General features: G+C 42.5%; 1 protein-coding gene across 1 annotated transcript in view; it reads left to right on the top strand.

Annotated features, from left to right (window-relative positions):
* The window catches only part of LOC126252199 (uncharacterized), a 35,366-nt gene extending 18,134 nt beyond the window's left edge, over positions 1 to 17,232 (top strand). The window contains exons 3-4 of the mRNA XM_049953070.1: positions 13,896 to 14,942; positions 17,189 to 17,232. Of these exons, the coding sequence (XP_049809027.1) occupies positions 13,896 to 14,942; positions 17,189 to 17,232 (1,091 nt within the window). The remainder of the gene's footprint in view (positions 1 to 13,895; positions 14,943 to 17,188) is intronic.
* Positions 17,233 to 18,285: the final 1,053 nt, after the last annotated feature.

Raw genomic sequence — 18,285 nt, 5'->3', positions numbered from 1 at the left:
AAGCCCAACTTGAGGGTGGCCCATGTGGTTTTTTGAGAATTCTTTTTCGCGCCGATTTATTTCGAAAAATAGCATTGTTTAAGAGTGCAAGTGTGCAAGCATATATTTGGTGGACTGGAAGTGCTACGATTATTTGTGTGAGTACGATTTACGAGGTATACATCGTCGTAAGTGAACATGTGGCGAACTGTGATTTCGCGCCAAAACTGTTAGAACAAAAAGGGCAGTGGGACTTCTAGTTCTGTTCGAATTGACTGAGTAATTTTAGTTTATAGCAGCCTACATTACTGCTATTGGGGGTTCAGAGTCAAATTATTATTAAAGTAGAACTGTAAACCGTCTCACCAGTGCTAATTTCATTGTGTGAAAGAAAAGAACAACGCCAATAAATAGTGATTGAACTGTGTCGTGAAAAACTGATTTTAGTATAATGATCGCCTAATTCTTGTTCCCTAGCATAAACTGTACTTATGTCTGAGTGAATAATTAATTCAAAAACTATAACAAACGCGCGATTGTGGAAGTGTACTAATGCACAAGTGTGTAAATCTTCCCCTGAGACTTACGTGAGAGCCAAAATTTGCAATAACACTTTTAACTAAAATTTGTATATGCACATTCGTGTGAACATTCGCAACCGCCTCTTCTTTATTTACAGCCCCATCGCAAGGTCTCTAGTTATCACGAAAATTGTTCCTCATTTTCATGTTAAATTTGGACTCTATGGTGAATACAAGCGTTGAAAATCATTATCTTCTTAATGCTCAGCATCTTATCACTCCCAAATCCAAGCTTCCTGCCATTTAGAAAGCCTACGTGTAAGTCTGTGAATGCCAGACAATGTTTTAGTTCATCGTCACTGAACTATACACAGAAATACCTACAGATTTAATTTTTGCAACAGGTAAGTGTAGCTGTTATTGGAACACGTATTTAATAGAATAAAATTTGAGTACGTAACTGCCCCACGCCGTTCGTTACGCCACAGTAAACTCACTGCGATACAGTGTTTGTCAAACAGCTGCGCACTGCGGGGACAACAGACTCCGGTAAAAGGCCCGCCCCCACTCAACGGCGCAGGCTCGTCCCACAAAGCCCGTTATTAATTCAGCAAACATATTCGCCGGCGCGTATGCTAGGCACGCATCCGGTTTAATTCACCCAACTCCATTCCTGTAATGGGCTAACACGCTCGTATGGAAATTCATCAATGTGCGACGGCTACACGAAGTTTTTTTATTATTATTCAATTTTTAGAGCTAAATACAACGCAGAAGATATAATTCGTCATCGTAAGCCTATAATATCCTAAAGGAAGTTGAGCTACCGAGACCCCTCCGCCAGCTGTTGATTTAGGATAACGTTGATCACAGAATTGTTTCCCTGGACGCAGAGATTTCGCAGGCTCTCTCTCGGAGTGTTTGACTTCCCCCAGTTGATTACGAAGTGTTTGACAGGTAGGTGGATCAGACTAACTTCTGTTTGCGTCAGGAGTTTGTAATACAGATTCATACAAAAATAATCACAATTTTTCTTGTTTATCTGTGCTTCAGAATGATATATAATGCAGAAAAGGCGAAAAGTGTTTAAAAACGCCCTCTATTTTGTAACGCGTGTGAATTGTGAGAACATATCAGAATGAAAACGGTAACTGAAATCTAAATTTTTGTTCAGGCTTTTAGTCTAGTCCCCGTCAGTTCACGGAAGTTAGGCGCTATAGGACTCGGCACGCACTTGCATGGGTGACCGACCATCCGGTCTACCGAGGGCCGTTGGCAAACGAGGTGCACTCAGTCCTTCTGAGGCAAATTGAGGAGCTACTTGATTGAGAAGTACAGTACTGGCCACCAAAATTACATTTTTACGCAATTTGGGTGCATAGATCCTGAGAAATCAGTACCCATAACCACCTCTGACTGTAATAGCGGCTTTGATACGCCTGGGCATTGAGTCAAACAGAGCTTGGGTGGCGTGTTCAGGTAAAGCTGCCCATGCAGCTTCAACACGATACCACAGTTCATCAAGGGTAGTTTCTGGCGTATTGTGACGAGCCAGTTGCTCGGCCACCATTGACCAGACGTTTTCAGTTGGTGAGAGATCTGGAGAATGTTCTGGCTGGGGCAGCAGTCTAACACTTTCTGTATCCAGAAAGACCAGTACAGGACCTGCAACATGCGGTCGTGCGTTATCCTGCTGAAATGTAGGGATTCGCAGAGATCGAGTTAAGGGTAGAGCCACGGGTCGTAACACATCTGAAATGTAACGTCCACAGTTCAAAGTGCCGTCAATGCGAACAAAAGGTGACAGACGTGTAACGAATGGCACCCCATACCATCACGCCATCGCCAGTATGGCGATGACGGATACACGCTTCCAATGTGCGTTCACCGCGATGTCGTCAAACACCGATGCGACCATCATGATGCTGTAAACAGAACCTGGATTCATCAGGAAAAATAACGTTTTGCCATTTGTGCATCCAGGTTCGTCGTTGAGTACACCATCGCAGGCGCTCCTGTTTGTGATGCAGCGTCAAGTGTAACCCCAGCCATGGTCTCCGAGCTGATAGTCCATTCTGCTGCAAACGTCGTCGAACTGTTCGTGCAGATGGTTGTCGTCTTGCAAACGTCCCCATCTGTTGACTCAGGGATCGAGACGTGGCTGCACGATCCTTTACAGCCATGCGGATAAGATGCCTGTCATCTCGACTGCTAGTGATACGAGGCCGTTGGGATCCAGCACGGCGTTCCGTATTACTCTCCTGAACCCACCGTTTCCATATTCTGCTAACAGTCATTGGATCTCTACCAACGCGAGCAGCAATGTCGCGATACGATAAACCGCAATCGCGATAGGCTACAACCCGACCTTTATCAAAGTCGGAAATGTGATGGTACGCATTTCTCCTTCTTACACTAGGCATCACAAGAACGTTTCACCAACAACGCCGGTTAACTGCTGTTTGTGTATGAGAAATCGGTTGGAAAGTTTCCTCATGTCAGCACGTTGTAGGCGTCGCCACCGGTGCCAACCTTGTTTGAATGCTCTGAAAAGCTAATCATTTGCATATCACAGCATCTTCTTCCTGTCGGTTAAATTTCTCGTCTTTAGCACGTCATCTTCGTGGTGTAGCAATTTTAATTGCCAGGAGTGCATGTTCCATTGGACACGTATTTGCGGATTCTGCTGGCCACGAGAGAACCTCAATATCACACAGACAGTTCATACAGTAACGGGACTTGTCCTGTTGAAAAATGTCTCAATGATACGACTGTATGCGAGATAACAAACGGGGTGCATAATGGCTGTGAAGAACTGCTATGCCATCAAAGTGCCTTCAATCGGTACCATCCTTGACCAGAAGTCATACCCTGTGGCTCCCCATATAGTGACAGGAATAAGACCACTGTGTCTGTCCAAATCAATGGAAGAATGTGACATGCCACCAGCTTACCACCACACTCACCGACGGTGATTATTGGCGGGTGTGAGGAATCCTCGCTGAAGACAATACGACGGCATCTATGAACGGTCCATGCTTCCCGGCCGCGACATCATTCCAAACGCAGCCGTTGTATTGTGGTGTGGTGTAATCACCAGGGTACGCATGGGACTTCTGTACCCTAGCCCCGGTTCTCTTAGTCTCAGAGCAATGGAGCGGGATGGCACCGGGTCCTTTTCTTGTTCTCAGATAGCAGGCGCAGAAGTGAAAGGGTTTACGATGTGTTTGATGCACAATACGGCGATCTTTCTTTGTTGTGGTCAGTTGTCGACTGGAACCTCAAAGACGAGTACGCCTTTTCTCACGCTCCCATGTAGTCCAACATCGCGCCATTGTTACATCAGAATGCCACAAAAGCCTTGCCTAGCCATCCAAGTGGAGACCGACAAAGAAGTCCCTTTCAGTATATGACCGGTGCTGACAACACTGTACCAGAAGCATACGCGGCACCTACGTATTCTTCAGAGCGATCACTCAACATCCGACTTTGCTCCAGACCATTATTCTCTAACAGCCCTGGCAACAACTATAATGTACCCTGCCGCCTATTCTACCCGTCACAGGTAATTCCAACTCATTTACATACCAGCTGATAGTGTATACGTGGACGAAGTTACACTGACATCAGACCATATCTTCTGAGTACTTCACGTTTTTTATCAGGTAGCATATATTTTCCAACTACACAACAATACAGTTTTTAGAGAAAAAAATCCTTACATGGCACAAAGTCTGCTTGGACAGTACGAAAATCCATTCGCTGTTTTTCTCAAATGACAGCACAAATCAGTAAGTCAATATTTGCTGTACGGCTCGCCGTTAAAAATCGTCTGTTTCTCATCCTAATTTTTTTTTCTTTCGTTACAATTATACGCTGATCGATCTGAGAATAACTCGAGGCTCGTGTATGGATAAACGTGGTTCTTCAAAGGACGTATCTCAAATTCGTTCTTGAGCTGTTCCATACGAGGTTCTCCCACATGTCTTACAAATTTGCTGTCTGTATATACAACAGAGATCACGTTAACGTATTGACGTCTAGGGATGGTTTGCGCTGTGTCAAGTCGCAAACACACGATTTTTTCCTACATCACTTTTTGATTCAGCATCTGGAAATATGATTCGTATCCAAGTAAATGTGAAAAATTCTTGTAGAAGTATGTGTTGTAGCTGCTATAAAATCGAGACGCACTATATCAACGCTCGAGAACTGGCGAAGTGCGCTGTAACATGCTCCTGTACAATCCAGAGAAGTTATAGTCTACCGTCGGAGCGGGCAACTGAGAATGCAGCCGAGGGCCTTCATCAACAATATTAAAATTTGTCCAGCTTAATGGTTTCAATCGGTTTTTGTATGGTTCAGAGAGGCAGTACCACTTCAACAGAACTAGAATTCGAGCGAGTCTGGGAGGGAGATAGTCTTGGTAAAGATCGCTGTAGGGAGCGAGGTATTGGGTGCTGTATGTCACAATAGGAGGAAACTGCAGACGATATTTGTCACTTCGCACATCCTCCCAAGATAAATTTTTGGACGAATATGTTTCAGTTTTCTTGGTTAATAGAGTTAGGATTCACCTGACGATTCGCGTGGTAAAGGGAGACCTTCTGTAACGAGTTAACGAACGGACCTGAATACTTATTTTCTATTATATTAGTATGTTTAAAGTTGTAAGGAACAAGTGTTAATGATTGCGACTCTGTTACTGATCTGCCATAGCGGGCTGTTATCCTTATTCTTCCGTGGAGTATTGCCAGAGATTCTCGTAGCACACACTAAGGTAACTGAGTTGTTGCTATTATGTGGTTGTGTGTGGATCGAATCTTGGCCATGATCGAGGTAATGTTTCAAGTACACTGTATTTAAGGTGACATCCTAGCATTGGATAACAAAAACTAATCTTGTATGTACAATACAAATTTTCCCGAGAATTTGAGACGATCTTCGCTGAAATAGTAAAAAAGAGACCAGGCTTTTTAAAGAACAATTATTGAAGACATTTCTACAGCAACACTGTTACTTCTAGTTTGCCAGTGTTGAGTGACCTTTTCAATTAGAGATCTATATTGGGTTGCGTATCACCAGCAACTGAAGAGGTTTAACTCTGTTTAAATTGTTTAACTGTGTGGACTGCTACGGTAGTGGCACAAAGGAATTTTGTTTCCTCCTTTTTTTCGAGTCCATTAAGGAGAACTACGAGAATCTACTGGCACTTGTGCATTTGCGACGCATCGGCTGTACCTGATATTGAAGTCGGAAGAAAAACAATAACGCTACACTATTTAGAATAATATTGACATCCCGACATACAATTAAAATGAATTACCCTTTATTGACATTTATCAACCCAATTTTAAAGATGAAAGATAAGTTTGAAATTTTTTAAATGTAAGCAGATATCCTAAGTACACCCTAGGTAGTCGTGACTGCGTTAAATACAACGCAAAAAATTCTTAAAAAATTCGGTCACAATCTAACATACACAGTCGAGACACTCAATGTTGTGAAAATTGTTACCATCTGACATTGGTGCAACACTAGCTCCCCAAGCGGCGAGAAAACAGTTGTAAAAATAAAGTTTATTTTTAACTGTTTTCTAGTTACTTGACGAAATAGTTATTACTTTTTTGCATTCGAAGCATTAGTAAATTATCAAAAGACTCGACTGACCATGTAAAAATCAGCCGAATCTCCCTAATTCAGTGACGTATGTTATAACTTAATGATGAAATAATTTTGAATATGTGTATAACTGCAGCTTACTCCGCTGAAAATAAGAGACTATAAACACACATTTCATACATGAGAAGAATATAGTTCATTGGTTGCCTGTTATTATGACAGGCACTTCCCTTGACATGTAACAATCTTGTATGGAGCCTAATGTTTCGCATAGTCTTACATTTATCTCAACATCCTAATAAATAAATATTTTTAAGCGTAATCTTTTTGTTTCAAAAGCGAATTTGTTGAAGATTCTTGCCGTCTGTGGCTCAGATTCAGAAATAATAGTGGAACTGGTTTCTTCTCTATTTGGAAACTTATTGCTTTTATTCTTTTGTTATCAAGACAATGCGTTTTTTTCTTCTGCTACGGTTGTAGTAGTTTACCTGCTACGTTAAACATTTCCCATGTTCCTCATTCACTGATTTGACTGAAGTGTAATGAAGATAACTTCACCTTTTTTAGTAGATACGCAACGCTTTTCTGCAAAATGTCTGGTCTTCTGCTGTTTCCTAGTAATTTTTTTTTTGTTGTAGAACACGACATACCCCAATAAATAAACTCGAAAATAAACTTCTGTAATGTAACGGTTCACACCTCCTAGGGTCGTTAGGAAACCCAAAAAAAAAAAAAAAAAAGACAAATGTACTGTCTTTTCCTTGTTGTTGCTCCAATTTATTGCACTACAGAGCGCTCCCGTTTGTAAAAACCATTCTACAGACGAATATAAACAATTGCGATTAGGTTTCGCTTTCACAAGATCTCCCCGAACTCAACACTGCAACTTCCTGGCCGCTTGGTGCGCTGCAGTCGCAGTGGGTAACAAAAATCATACGGAGTATCGATATGTTATGTTAGAGTGTTATTCGACTATCTTATTTTAAGAAAAGATGGAAAATACACATACAAAAAGAATTACTTGAAATTCAAAGATATATGCTGATAAGGGTGTAAATACTACAAAGCTTATTGCATTTTGTAAGAAGTAAGAAGCAAAAGAAATCAGATTTTCTCATTACAGAAAAATAAAAGAAATCCAGCAAAGGCAGTAAAATAATATCGCTGACTTTGTTTTTAGCTTAATATCAGTGAGGCGTTGATAAATTTCAACGAACGAAAGAATGCAATTTTCGTTTGACGGAAATGTTCTTGATCGAACTTTACGTAAGTACTTCTCGCTACTGCCGCTGATTTAAAATCATTTAGATAAAGGTGTTACTGTTAATATTCGTTTTTCTTCCCTAATTTTGAACCGATGTAGTCAGAATAGAGTTTTCAGTAACAAACTAGTACAAGTCTGTCATACGTAGTTCGCACTGCGCACTAATTTAAAAACATTTTCGTAACTTTTCACAGTTTACGTAAAAAGACAGTTGACTGTGATTATTATCGAATACTATCATCAGCTTCAAAGGAGTCACTAATACACATAAGCTATCAGTTAAAAACTACGGAATCTCTGAGAGTATAATAAGGCAGATGCGTTGAAACTATAATTGCTTGTACGTATACTAATAATTCTGTATTGTGGAACCTATATTCAGGTGTAGTCTCAACAGGAATGAGTTTCCCTATAGGGTAACGCTAACAGATATATAAAGTATCGACTAGGTAGTGACGTTCAGATTAATCACACTTGCTTATACAGTGGTACAGTGCACGTTCCACAAGGAAACAGGAGAACGTGCCATATCTGTTGCGGAGTGTTGCATGTTTCGGTACGTTGCTTGATAATGACAATGCTGTTGAGATTATCCAGTAGCAAAGAAACGAAAAAATTTACATGCTGTAACGAACTTTTTTTCTTTTTCCTAAAGTGTCTTGTGACTCTCTACACTGTTCAAAATAGACAAACTGGCTTTTTGTGGTAGATTCATAAACAGCCGTACAAAACAGTAGCATTAGCCCTCTCCCAAGCTCGCTTTCCTTTCAAGTTTGCTAGTTGTTTTTCTAAGCCGCCTGACATTGTATCTTACTACAGTCGGCTATCGCAAAATTGTTTACTGGTATGCTTGTGGACAGCTCTGACGTCGGAGACAGAGCGTATGCGCAATGGTAATTTCTACACACGTTTTTTCATCAGAATATTACGGTCACATAACGTCGTGATTCTTATATAACACTGATTTGCTTCTGCCAAAAGGAACGAATATTATGGATTATTCAACGCAAATCACAGAAGTTAAGCGCTATCTGGCTATTAATTGGATGGGTCACCAGACGGGTCTGTCGAGTGCTTTTTGGAAGCCTTCACGACCGGTTCGGACGGTGTATGTTTATTTGTCTATAATTACAAGGATCAACGCGCAGCAGGCAGATTATGATACGAGGGACATTTATCTCGGATTTCATGCAATCTGTAATAGTAGTCTATGGCACGACAGTTGTGCAACACGTGAACATTATTGTGAACCACCTGAATCCGTTCATACTTGATGTCTTCCCCAACATTGATGGCATCTTCCAACACCTTGATTGCCCGAATCAGATACCCAGAATTGTGCGGCATTGGTTTGAGTAGTATGATAGTGCTCTCAAAAACAGAACCAATAAGTTAAGTGAATTGAGTGAGGAAACCTACCTTGGAGTTATCGAACCCATATCATGCAGAATCGTTGCTGTATTGTTTTCCAGTATGCAATTGAGCAGATGGCCAAAACGTTTGGTGCAGAGAGTGTCTCTCCTTGCTTTGTTTATGCTGGACCTGAAATTTTCTCAGTTCTTCTTTTCCTCTCAGGTAAATGCGTTAGAAAGGTGAGAAGGTGCATGGTTAACTCATCTTACATAATTTTTAATCGCAGATGGCAATCAACTTATTCGATCATTAATAACGCCACTTGACTTTAGTGTGTATGGAAAGTCACTCATCTGTCTCCGTTTCTCACATATCCTATCAGAAATATAAATGTATTTCTACAGTAGTTCTTTTCCTTAATTCAATTCAGTTAGCAGGCGACCAATCAGGACTGCATTCCGTGCACCCTGTAGTTGTGCAATCAAAGCAAATAGCAAAATATATTCAATTATTGAGACAAGGAGGACACAAAGTTAATTTTTCAGTAAAAGAATAAAATCTGAGACCTCTGTAATGTTAGTGCAGAGAGCAGGGAATGCACACTGGATGCCAAGAGGTCATTGACGACCATTTCCTATACTTGAGTTCTACGAACTTCAAATTAAAGAAAGTATGTTCCATCATCCGTGTGCAAATCTAATATCACAGGAGAAAATGGGCAACGCTGCAAAGTTTTATGAAGCCTGGAAGTGGTGTAACATAATCTTGTTACTTCTTCTTTGCCAAAGTTGCTTGGATCAGCAAAGAGAGTGGAGCGACGAGAGCCTAATAAGTATTCTTAAAAAGAGTTCTGCGGAGAGGGAAAACTTGAGGGTGACCGAACTTACAACAGATTCATGGTAAGACAAAGAGAATGAAATCTGGGTGATTTATATACACTATGAGATCGAAATTCTCTCTCCATTACATGCAAAATAGCTCCCAGATAGGGTTGCTTCGAATAGAACATGTTGTTCGTGGGCACTGAATTTAAGAAAATGAAGAGCTTTCATGTACAATTCGCAGCTTTCGGATAAATAAAACACAGACCGGGTACAGAAGAAGTGCAAAAATAAAGTTATTTTCCTGGACGTTTGAAATACCGTCAGTGGTTTTGTAAAAATTATAGATAAATAGCCTTCAAGTCTTAACAAGGTAAAAATAATAAAATTTCATCGTAAACTGAATGTTCACTGGGTGAGTATTGCTGTAGTCATTTCACACAGGAGGTTTGATAACTTCTTTCACGAGTTTGTAGGACGAGTGAAGAGAGTATATGGAGTGCAGAGAGGGAATAGGGGGTTACGTAATGATGCGAATTGGAAGCCACCTATGGAGGACCTACTACGTTCGTGCTACTAGAACAAATAAGTGAAAACATGAGTACCAAATGCGCGCGTCTGTTGGCTGAGAGAACAAGAGTGATTTATTGTGACTGACGATTACTATATTTTGTTTTAATTTTCTATTCGGGCGTTTTATCTCCCATACATGATACCAAAGCATAAAATTACTCACAGGCGTATAATGCCCATTTCGCCACTGATTACCAGACTACTGACGGGCTTATTGTTGGCTGTTACCTTACAACTGTGATGTCTTTGTTGCAATGGTTCCGTTGTATCTACTTTCACGTAAATAATCCGAGCGAGGTGACGCAGCGGTTAGCGCACTGGACTCGCATTCGAGAAAACGTCGGATCAAATTCCCGTCCGGCTATCTGTGATTTCCCTCAGTAGCTTAGGGCGAATGCCGGGGTGCTCCTCATCCTTCCCAAGTGTGTCTGTAATAAACTCGTAGTTGACAGGACATTAAACCATAATCCTCCTTTTCGTAATCACTTTTTTCTGATTCCGACATTCCTGAAATATGATACGTAACGTGATCATCTAAGAAAGTCTATATCAAATCCTAGGTTCTTCTTGGCGCTCATCCTCCGTCGTTAGTATATTTTTTTAAAAAGTGTAGGGTGACGCAGTTAAAAGTAGCCCGCCTCCCCTTTGAATGCGAATGCAAAATTTCGAATTCTGAAATAAACGGCTACAACAATGGACAGTTTTATGCAATAATCGATCGTTAGCATTCTTCTGTCAGAATCGGTTTATTTCGTCAGTGTAGATAAACGTTTCTCTTTACGATCTGTAAAATGACTTTCTCAATAGAAGAGAAATCTGAAATTTTGGAAGCATATGTGACAACAGGTTCGACTAAGAAAAGTTGCGAAATTTTTGGGTTCAAGTATCCGGATGGAGGACAAACAGCAAAGAAATCTACACAGAGCCTATATAAAAACTGGCGCACCTACAGATCTATGCAAAGTGTAAAACGACAAAGAATTCCTTCAGTTTGCACAGCAGAAGTTATTCGAGTCATTTGCAGAAGAATCCTTCAGAGACCAAAGAAATATGCATCTAAACTGGTCCAACAGGCGCCAGTAAATAGGCGGAGTTTCCAGTAGATATTGGAAAGTCTTAATTTGAAGCCATATCATGTAACGGTTGTGCGGCAGTTACGGGTGGATGACAGTCACAAAAGTGTAGATTACTGCACGTGCCTTTTCAATCATCTTTCCAGTCACGTGAATTCACAGGACATGAGATACTGGTCAACTGAGATTCCTAACACTGTGTGTCAGCAACCACTCCATGATGAAGAAATCGGCTTTTGGTGCGGTTTTATAGTAAAGCGCATAACTGAACCGATATTTTTTGACACTGCCCTCAGCAAGATTGCACATACGAAAATTTTTGATACATTCTGTGCTCAGCTCACTGAATATGAAAGACAGTACTTGTTCTACCAGAAGATGGGGCAACATGCCGCACGTCTAAGATGTCCTGGAACGAGCCCATGTCGTATTCACCGAGGGACAAGCTATCAGCAAACATGGCAACCACCTTCGTCGGATCTAACGACATGTGATTTTTTCCTGTGGGCCACTTGGAGAGCAAGGTCTATGAAATAAATCCAAGCACGATTCAGGAACGGAAAGACAACACTAACCGTGAAGTTTCCGCCATCGATATCCGAACTTTACTCCGGGTGTATCTGAATATGTTCAAACGCGCACAGCATTGTATCGATGTTGCAGCGGTTACTTTGAGCATACTCTATGCAAATGTATTTTTCACTGCGTATTTCACTGTAAATGAATGGTAAGTCCATTCTCTTCGTTTCTGTAATTTCCTTTACACTTAAATGGGCCACTTTTATCTACGACGCCCCGGCCCCACAACTGCTCTGTACATATTGACTTTCGCTCTGATCACTTTTGAGGAAGAAAACAGTTGCAGCGCCCTTTAGCGGCAGTAGGTACAATACTGACCATTTTTATCCCACCAGAGAAAGACATTTTCAGTCTGAGATACTTTTATCTCTGAATTACTCTGTTTTACGAGTCACTCGTTCATTCCGTTTCTCGGTATGTAAGATTCAAGGCAATTATTTTACTTACGTCCTCTAGTAATAGTAGAATTTTCTACATCTAAATCTACATGGTTACTCTGCAATTCACATTTAAGTGCTTGGTAGAGGGTTCATCGACCCACAATCATACTATCTCCCTACCATTCCACTCCCGAACTGTGCGCGGGAAAAACGAACCTAAACCTTTCTGTTCGGGCTCTGATTTCTCTTATTTTATTTTGATGATCATTCCTACCTATGTAGGTTGGGCTCAACAAAATATTTTCACATTCGGAAGAGAAAGTTGGTGACTGAAATTTCGTAAATAGATCTCGCCGCAACGAAAAACGTCTTTGCTTCAATGACTTCCATCCCAACTTGCGTGTCGTATCTGCCACACACTCTCCCCTATTACGTGATAATACAAAACGAGCTGCCCTTTTTTGCACCCTTTCGATGTCCTCCGTCAATCCCCCCTGGTAAGGATCCCACACCGCGCAGCAATATTCTAACAGAGGACGAACGAGTGTAGTGTAAGCTGTCTCTTTAGTGGACTTGTTGCATCTTCTAAGTGTCCTGCCAATGAAACGCAACCTTTGGCTCGCCTACCCCACAATATTATCTATGTGGTCTTTCCAACTGAAGTTGTTCGTAATTTTAACACCCAGGTACTTAGTTGAATTGACAGCCTTGAGAATTGTACTATTTATCGAGTAATCGAATTCCAACGGATTTCTTTTGGAACTCATGTGGATCACCTCACACTTTTCGTTATTTAGCGTCAACTACCACCTGCTTCATCATACAGCAATATTTTCTAAATCGCTTTGCAACTGATACTGGTCTTCGAATGACCTTACTAGACGGTAAATTACAGCATCATCTGCGAACAACCTAAGAGAACTGCTCATTGTCACCCAGGTCATTTATATAGATCAGGAACAGCAGAGGTCCCAGGACGCTCCCCTGGGGAACACCTGACATCACTTCAATTTTACTCGATGATTTTCCGTCTATTACTACGAACTGCGACCTTCCTGACAGGAAATCACGAATCCATTCGCACAACTGAGACGATACCCCATAGGCCCGCAGCTTGATTAGAAGTCGCTTGTGATGAACGGTGTCAAAAGCTTTCCGGAAATCTAGAAATACGGAATCAACTTGAGATCCCCTGTGGAATCAAAACAAATGTTTAAGGCAAAATGTAAGTAGTTTTTTATGTAGAATCTGATTCTGCAATAAAAATGGTGGTTCCCATTTGGAATTTTAAAGTTGCCTCCCGCCCCACCCCCAGGGAGCTCGTGTTGCGGGCTAATTTTAGCACCAGCAGAGGTCTCCCTCGAAAATAATCAACCTTGGATTCTACACATTTTTTCGTGTGAAGCTTATTTTTCTAGTTATTCTGGTTTGTCAACTTTAAACTTACACCCCGTATAACTAAACGCTATTTGAACATGCCTGCCTTAGTTCTTGCATCCACGACATCGCAGCACCAAGAAGTTGTGCGACTTAAAACGAAAATTGGTAGGTGTGTATCTACATCTAAAAGATGGTGTCTATTAAAATTTCACGCCAGTAGCACAAGAAGTAGCGCCACTACAAGGATGCAAATCAGTTTTGCTTTAAAAACACGCTGCAAACTCGCGTGAGTGTTACTTGCCTGTGAGAGTCTACGTGTTCAGTTGATGTTAGTCAAGACGACGGCAAAGACGACGGCAAAGACGACGGCAAAGACGACGGCAAAGACGACGGCAAAGACGACGGCAAAGACGACGGCAAAGACGACGGCAAAGACGACGGCAAAGACGACGGCAAAGACGACGGCAAAGACGACGGCAAAGACGACGGCAAAGACGACGGCAAAGACGACGGCAAAGACGACGGCAAAGACGACGGCAAAGACGACGGCAAAGACGACGGCAAAGACGACGGCAAAGACGACGGCAAAGACGACGGCAAAGACGACGGCAAAGACGACGGCAAAGACGACGGCAAAGACGACGGCAAAGACGACGGCAAAGACGACGGCAAAGACGACGGCAAAGACGACGGCAAAGACGACGGCAAAGACGACGGCAAAGACGACGGCAAAGACGACGGCAAAGACGACGGCAAAGACGACGGCAAAGACGACGGCAAAGACGACGGCAAAGACGACGGCAAAGACGACGGCAAAGACGACGGCAAAGACGACGGCAAAGACGACGGCAAAGACGACGGCAAAGACGACGGCAAAGACGACGGCAAAGACGACGGCAAAGACGACGGCAAAGACGACGGCAAAGACGACGGCAAAGACGACGGCAAAGACGACGGCAAAGACGACGGCAAAGACGACGGCAAAGACGACGGCAAAGACGACGGCAAAGACGACGGCAAAGACGACGGCAAAGACGACGGCAAAGACGACGGCAAAGACGACGGCAAAGACGACGGCAAAGACGACGGCAAAGACGACGGCAAAGACGACGGCAAAGACGACGGCAAAGACGACGGCAAAGACGACGGCAAAGACGACGGCAAAGACGACGGCAAAGACGACGGCAAAGACGACGGCAAAGACGACGGCAAAGACGACGGCAAAGACGACGGCAAAGACGACGGCAAAGACGACGGCAAAGACGACGACAAAGACGACGACAAAGACGACGACAAAGACGACGACAAAGACGACGACAAAGACGACGACAAAGACGACGACAAAGACGACGACAAAGACGACGACAAAGACGACGACAAAGACGACATTATCAACAGCTCACTGAGTTTGAACGAGGTACTGCAATAGGGCTACGAGAAGCTGGGTGTTCGTTCTACGATATTGCAGAAAGTCCTAGTAATGTAGCGACTGTCATGAGCACTGGCAGCGGTGGTAACGAGAATTTACGATCGTAAGAAGACCGGTGTCCGGAGGCCACCTGGCACTACCGAGAGAGAAGACTATTGTGTTTGGCGTACGGCTGTGCCGCATCTGCAGCAGCAATTTGAGCAGCAGTTAGCGAAAAAGAACTGTTAAATTCAGTTATCTCAAACCACCGCCATTTGCGACTTTCGTGGCGTCAGACGACAGGTCATTGGAGGGCAGAGTGGAGGTATATTGTATTTTCTGATGAAAGGTGGTCCTGCCTTGGTGCCAGTGATGGCCACGGTTTGGTTAGGAGGCCTGCAATCAACCTGTCTGCGTTGTAGATGCGCTTCACGTACACCTGTAGTCAAGGACTGTGGTGCGATTTCGTTTGACAGCAGAGGCATTCCCGTGGTTATCCCACGCAACCTGTCTGCAAATTTGTACGTTAGTCTGGTGAATGTAAATGTCGTGTGACTATGGCCTCCCGTTGGGTAGACCGTTCGCCAGGCGCAAGTCTTTCGATCTGACGCCACTTCGCTGGCATGCGCGGCGATGGGGATGAAATGATGATTAGCACAACACAACACCCAGTCCCTAAGCGGAGAAAATCTCCGATCCAGCCGGGAATCGAACCCGAGCTCTGACGATGGACATTCTGTCGCGATGACCACTCAGCTCCCGGGGGCGGACGTCAGTCTGGTGATTCGACATGTGCTCCCATTCATGAATAATTTTCCAGTTGGTGTTTTCCAAGAGGATAAAGCTCGCCAACACAGTGCTGTTGTAACCCAACATGCTCTACAGACTGCTGTCAAGTTATCTTGGCTTGCTGGGCCATCATCGGACGACAACTCCAGCGTCATCCACAACCAGCCTTACCTGTCCCTGTGTTGACTGACGAAGAACAACACGCATGGAACACCATTCCACAAACTGACATCCGGCACCTGTACAACACAATGCATGCACGTTTGCAAGCTTGCATTCAACATTCTGGTAGTTACACCTGTTATAAACGTACCGGCATTTCTCGTGTGGAATGGCTTATCTTGCGTTTACATTAACCTGTCATATTATTATTATTACTATATAATGGTGAACGCAGCAAATGAGTTCATTATGCTGGATCTCTTCTTTTTTTTGTAATATCAGCAGTCTGAGACTTCCCATGCTTCCACTACTGCATGATGTATCGGCGGGTAATTCATGCAGATCTCAGTACAATGACTTTTGATATTAGCAGATGGATGTCTCATCTATGTGAATAGTTTTAAGCGCCCACTTAGACAGTTTTATACCAGAGATGCTATAGTTTCATTTTCAAGTCCTAGAGCCGGCCGAAAGGCGCTGCAGTCTGGAACCGCAAGGCCGCTACGGTCGCAGGTTCGAATCCTGCCTCGGGCATGGATGTGTGTGATGTCCTTAGGTTAGTTAGGTTTAACTAGTTCTAAGTTCTAGGGGACTAATGACCTCAGCAGTTGAGTCTCATAGTGCTCAGAGCCATTTGAACCATTTTTTTCAAGTCCTAGAATGTGTCAAGTTTTTCAGACTGGTTACTGGCGGTTCTTGTGTCATCTGGGATGGCAATGTCAATGATCCGCCCTTACTTTCTCTGGTTTGTGATTCCACCAGTTCTCTGCCAGCGGCATATGGTAATTTTGCCGTAAGTTCCAGTGCATCATTCGCACCACATCACTGCGCCTCTGCTTGTAATAAGTCTAAATGGTCTTTCAGCAACAATCTTAGATGTATTCGATTGTTTCGTCAACTTCTTTACAGGATTAGCACATTGGGTCTTTTGATGATTTCTCGATACAGCTTCGATGGCGTTAGTTCTGTGTAGGAAAAATTAGTCCTTCGATATCCTCCTTCAGGATTCCGTTGGTCTCCCAAGACCAACTCTTTTCTTTACTTGTTTTGCCTCCTATCATCTATTAAAAGTGCCCAAGCTATGTTTTATTGCTCAGGCTGTCAGTTCGCCACTGAAGTACAGCTTTCCGGTGTTAATTATAGTTTCCCGGACCTTGAGAAACATTATGTTCTTGATTTCAAACAGAGCAGATTCTTGGGTATCTTATTTAGTTTGCCGAAGCATATTTCTTTTCTTCCACCGCCTGCCTAACTCGCAAGATTTCTCTACTGCCTTCTTTTCAGGCGACGTCACGACGTGGGTTGAGCGCTTGGTGAACTGTCACTAGCTTTCTAGTCCACATTATGAAGCTCTAATTGTGTCCATTCGCAATGCTTGCAGTACATCTGATAACGGGAATGGCCCAGGTATTGACTGCCTTGATGATATTGGCACCACTCGACTTGTTTTTCAAAAATTTTCTGAACCTTCGTGTATACTATTTGCTGACCACATTTTTTTTACATGCTCATTATCCTTCTTTCTTCGATTTTACCATGTACGGACCACGTGAAATAACTTTGTCATGACTGTCTTATTTCCTGATTTTCGGCCTTTACAGTATTTTTTCATTCTGTCACTGTGTTCCTTTCTTCTTTCATCTGTCCACACCGCAATACCCTTTCTGATCTTCTCCTGAAAACTCCCGAACTTCTTAATCCTGTTTCGGAAAGTTTGCTGTCTAGTGTTTCTGTTTGTGTAACGTTGATATCTGCTAAGTCCTTTTATGGTTCCCTGAAGCAATAGATACGCCTATTGGAATTTTTGTCGAAGTAGTCAAATATTTTTTAACCAGACTTTCCAGGTTCATTCGAACCAAGCGACCATAAAACGCAATTCTCGTTTCTGAGAGAATCAGTTCGAGTATAGGTTTGGTCATTACTTCTTCTGATCTATGTACTAGCAACTTTTATTGAACCATGTATTTTCCATGGTGCCTTCTTTTCTTTTTCTATAACCCTTCAGTTTCTTCCCTCTTGTTGAAGACTAAACATTCTGCATCATAAAGGCATTACCGAGAATTATTATTATTATTATTATTATTATTAAATAATGTTACACCGTGCGGGAAAATGAGAGGAACTCGCTCTCGTACGGAGTGTTAGCAAAATTCATTTTTTCCCGCGCTCGTTTTGCAAATGGTACAGGAAAGGCGGTATCGACAGTGGTAACGTTCGCTCCATACCGTAAGCTTGCTCGCAGAGTATAGCTATAAATATAGAGAATAATTATTATTATTATTATTATTATTATTATTATTATTGAACAACCGACAGATGTCAGGAAAGTAATAAGGAACAACAATACGTAAATAGATAAATACAAGTAACAGGGTCGTTAG

This window comes from Schistocerca nitens, chromosome 4 (assembly GCF_023898315.1).
Source record: "Schistocerca nitens isolate TAMUIC-IGC-003100 chromosome 4, iqSchNite1.1, whole genome shotgun sequence".
Classification (NCBI taxonomy): domain Eukaryota; kingdom Metazoa; phylum Arthropoda; class Insecta; order Orthoptera; family Acrididae; genus Schistocerca; species Schistocerca nitens.
The sequence above is the reverse complement of the archived record's forward strand: the minus strand, read 5'-3'. Positions and strand labels throughout refer to the sequence as shown.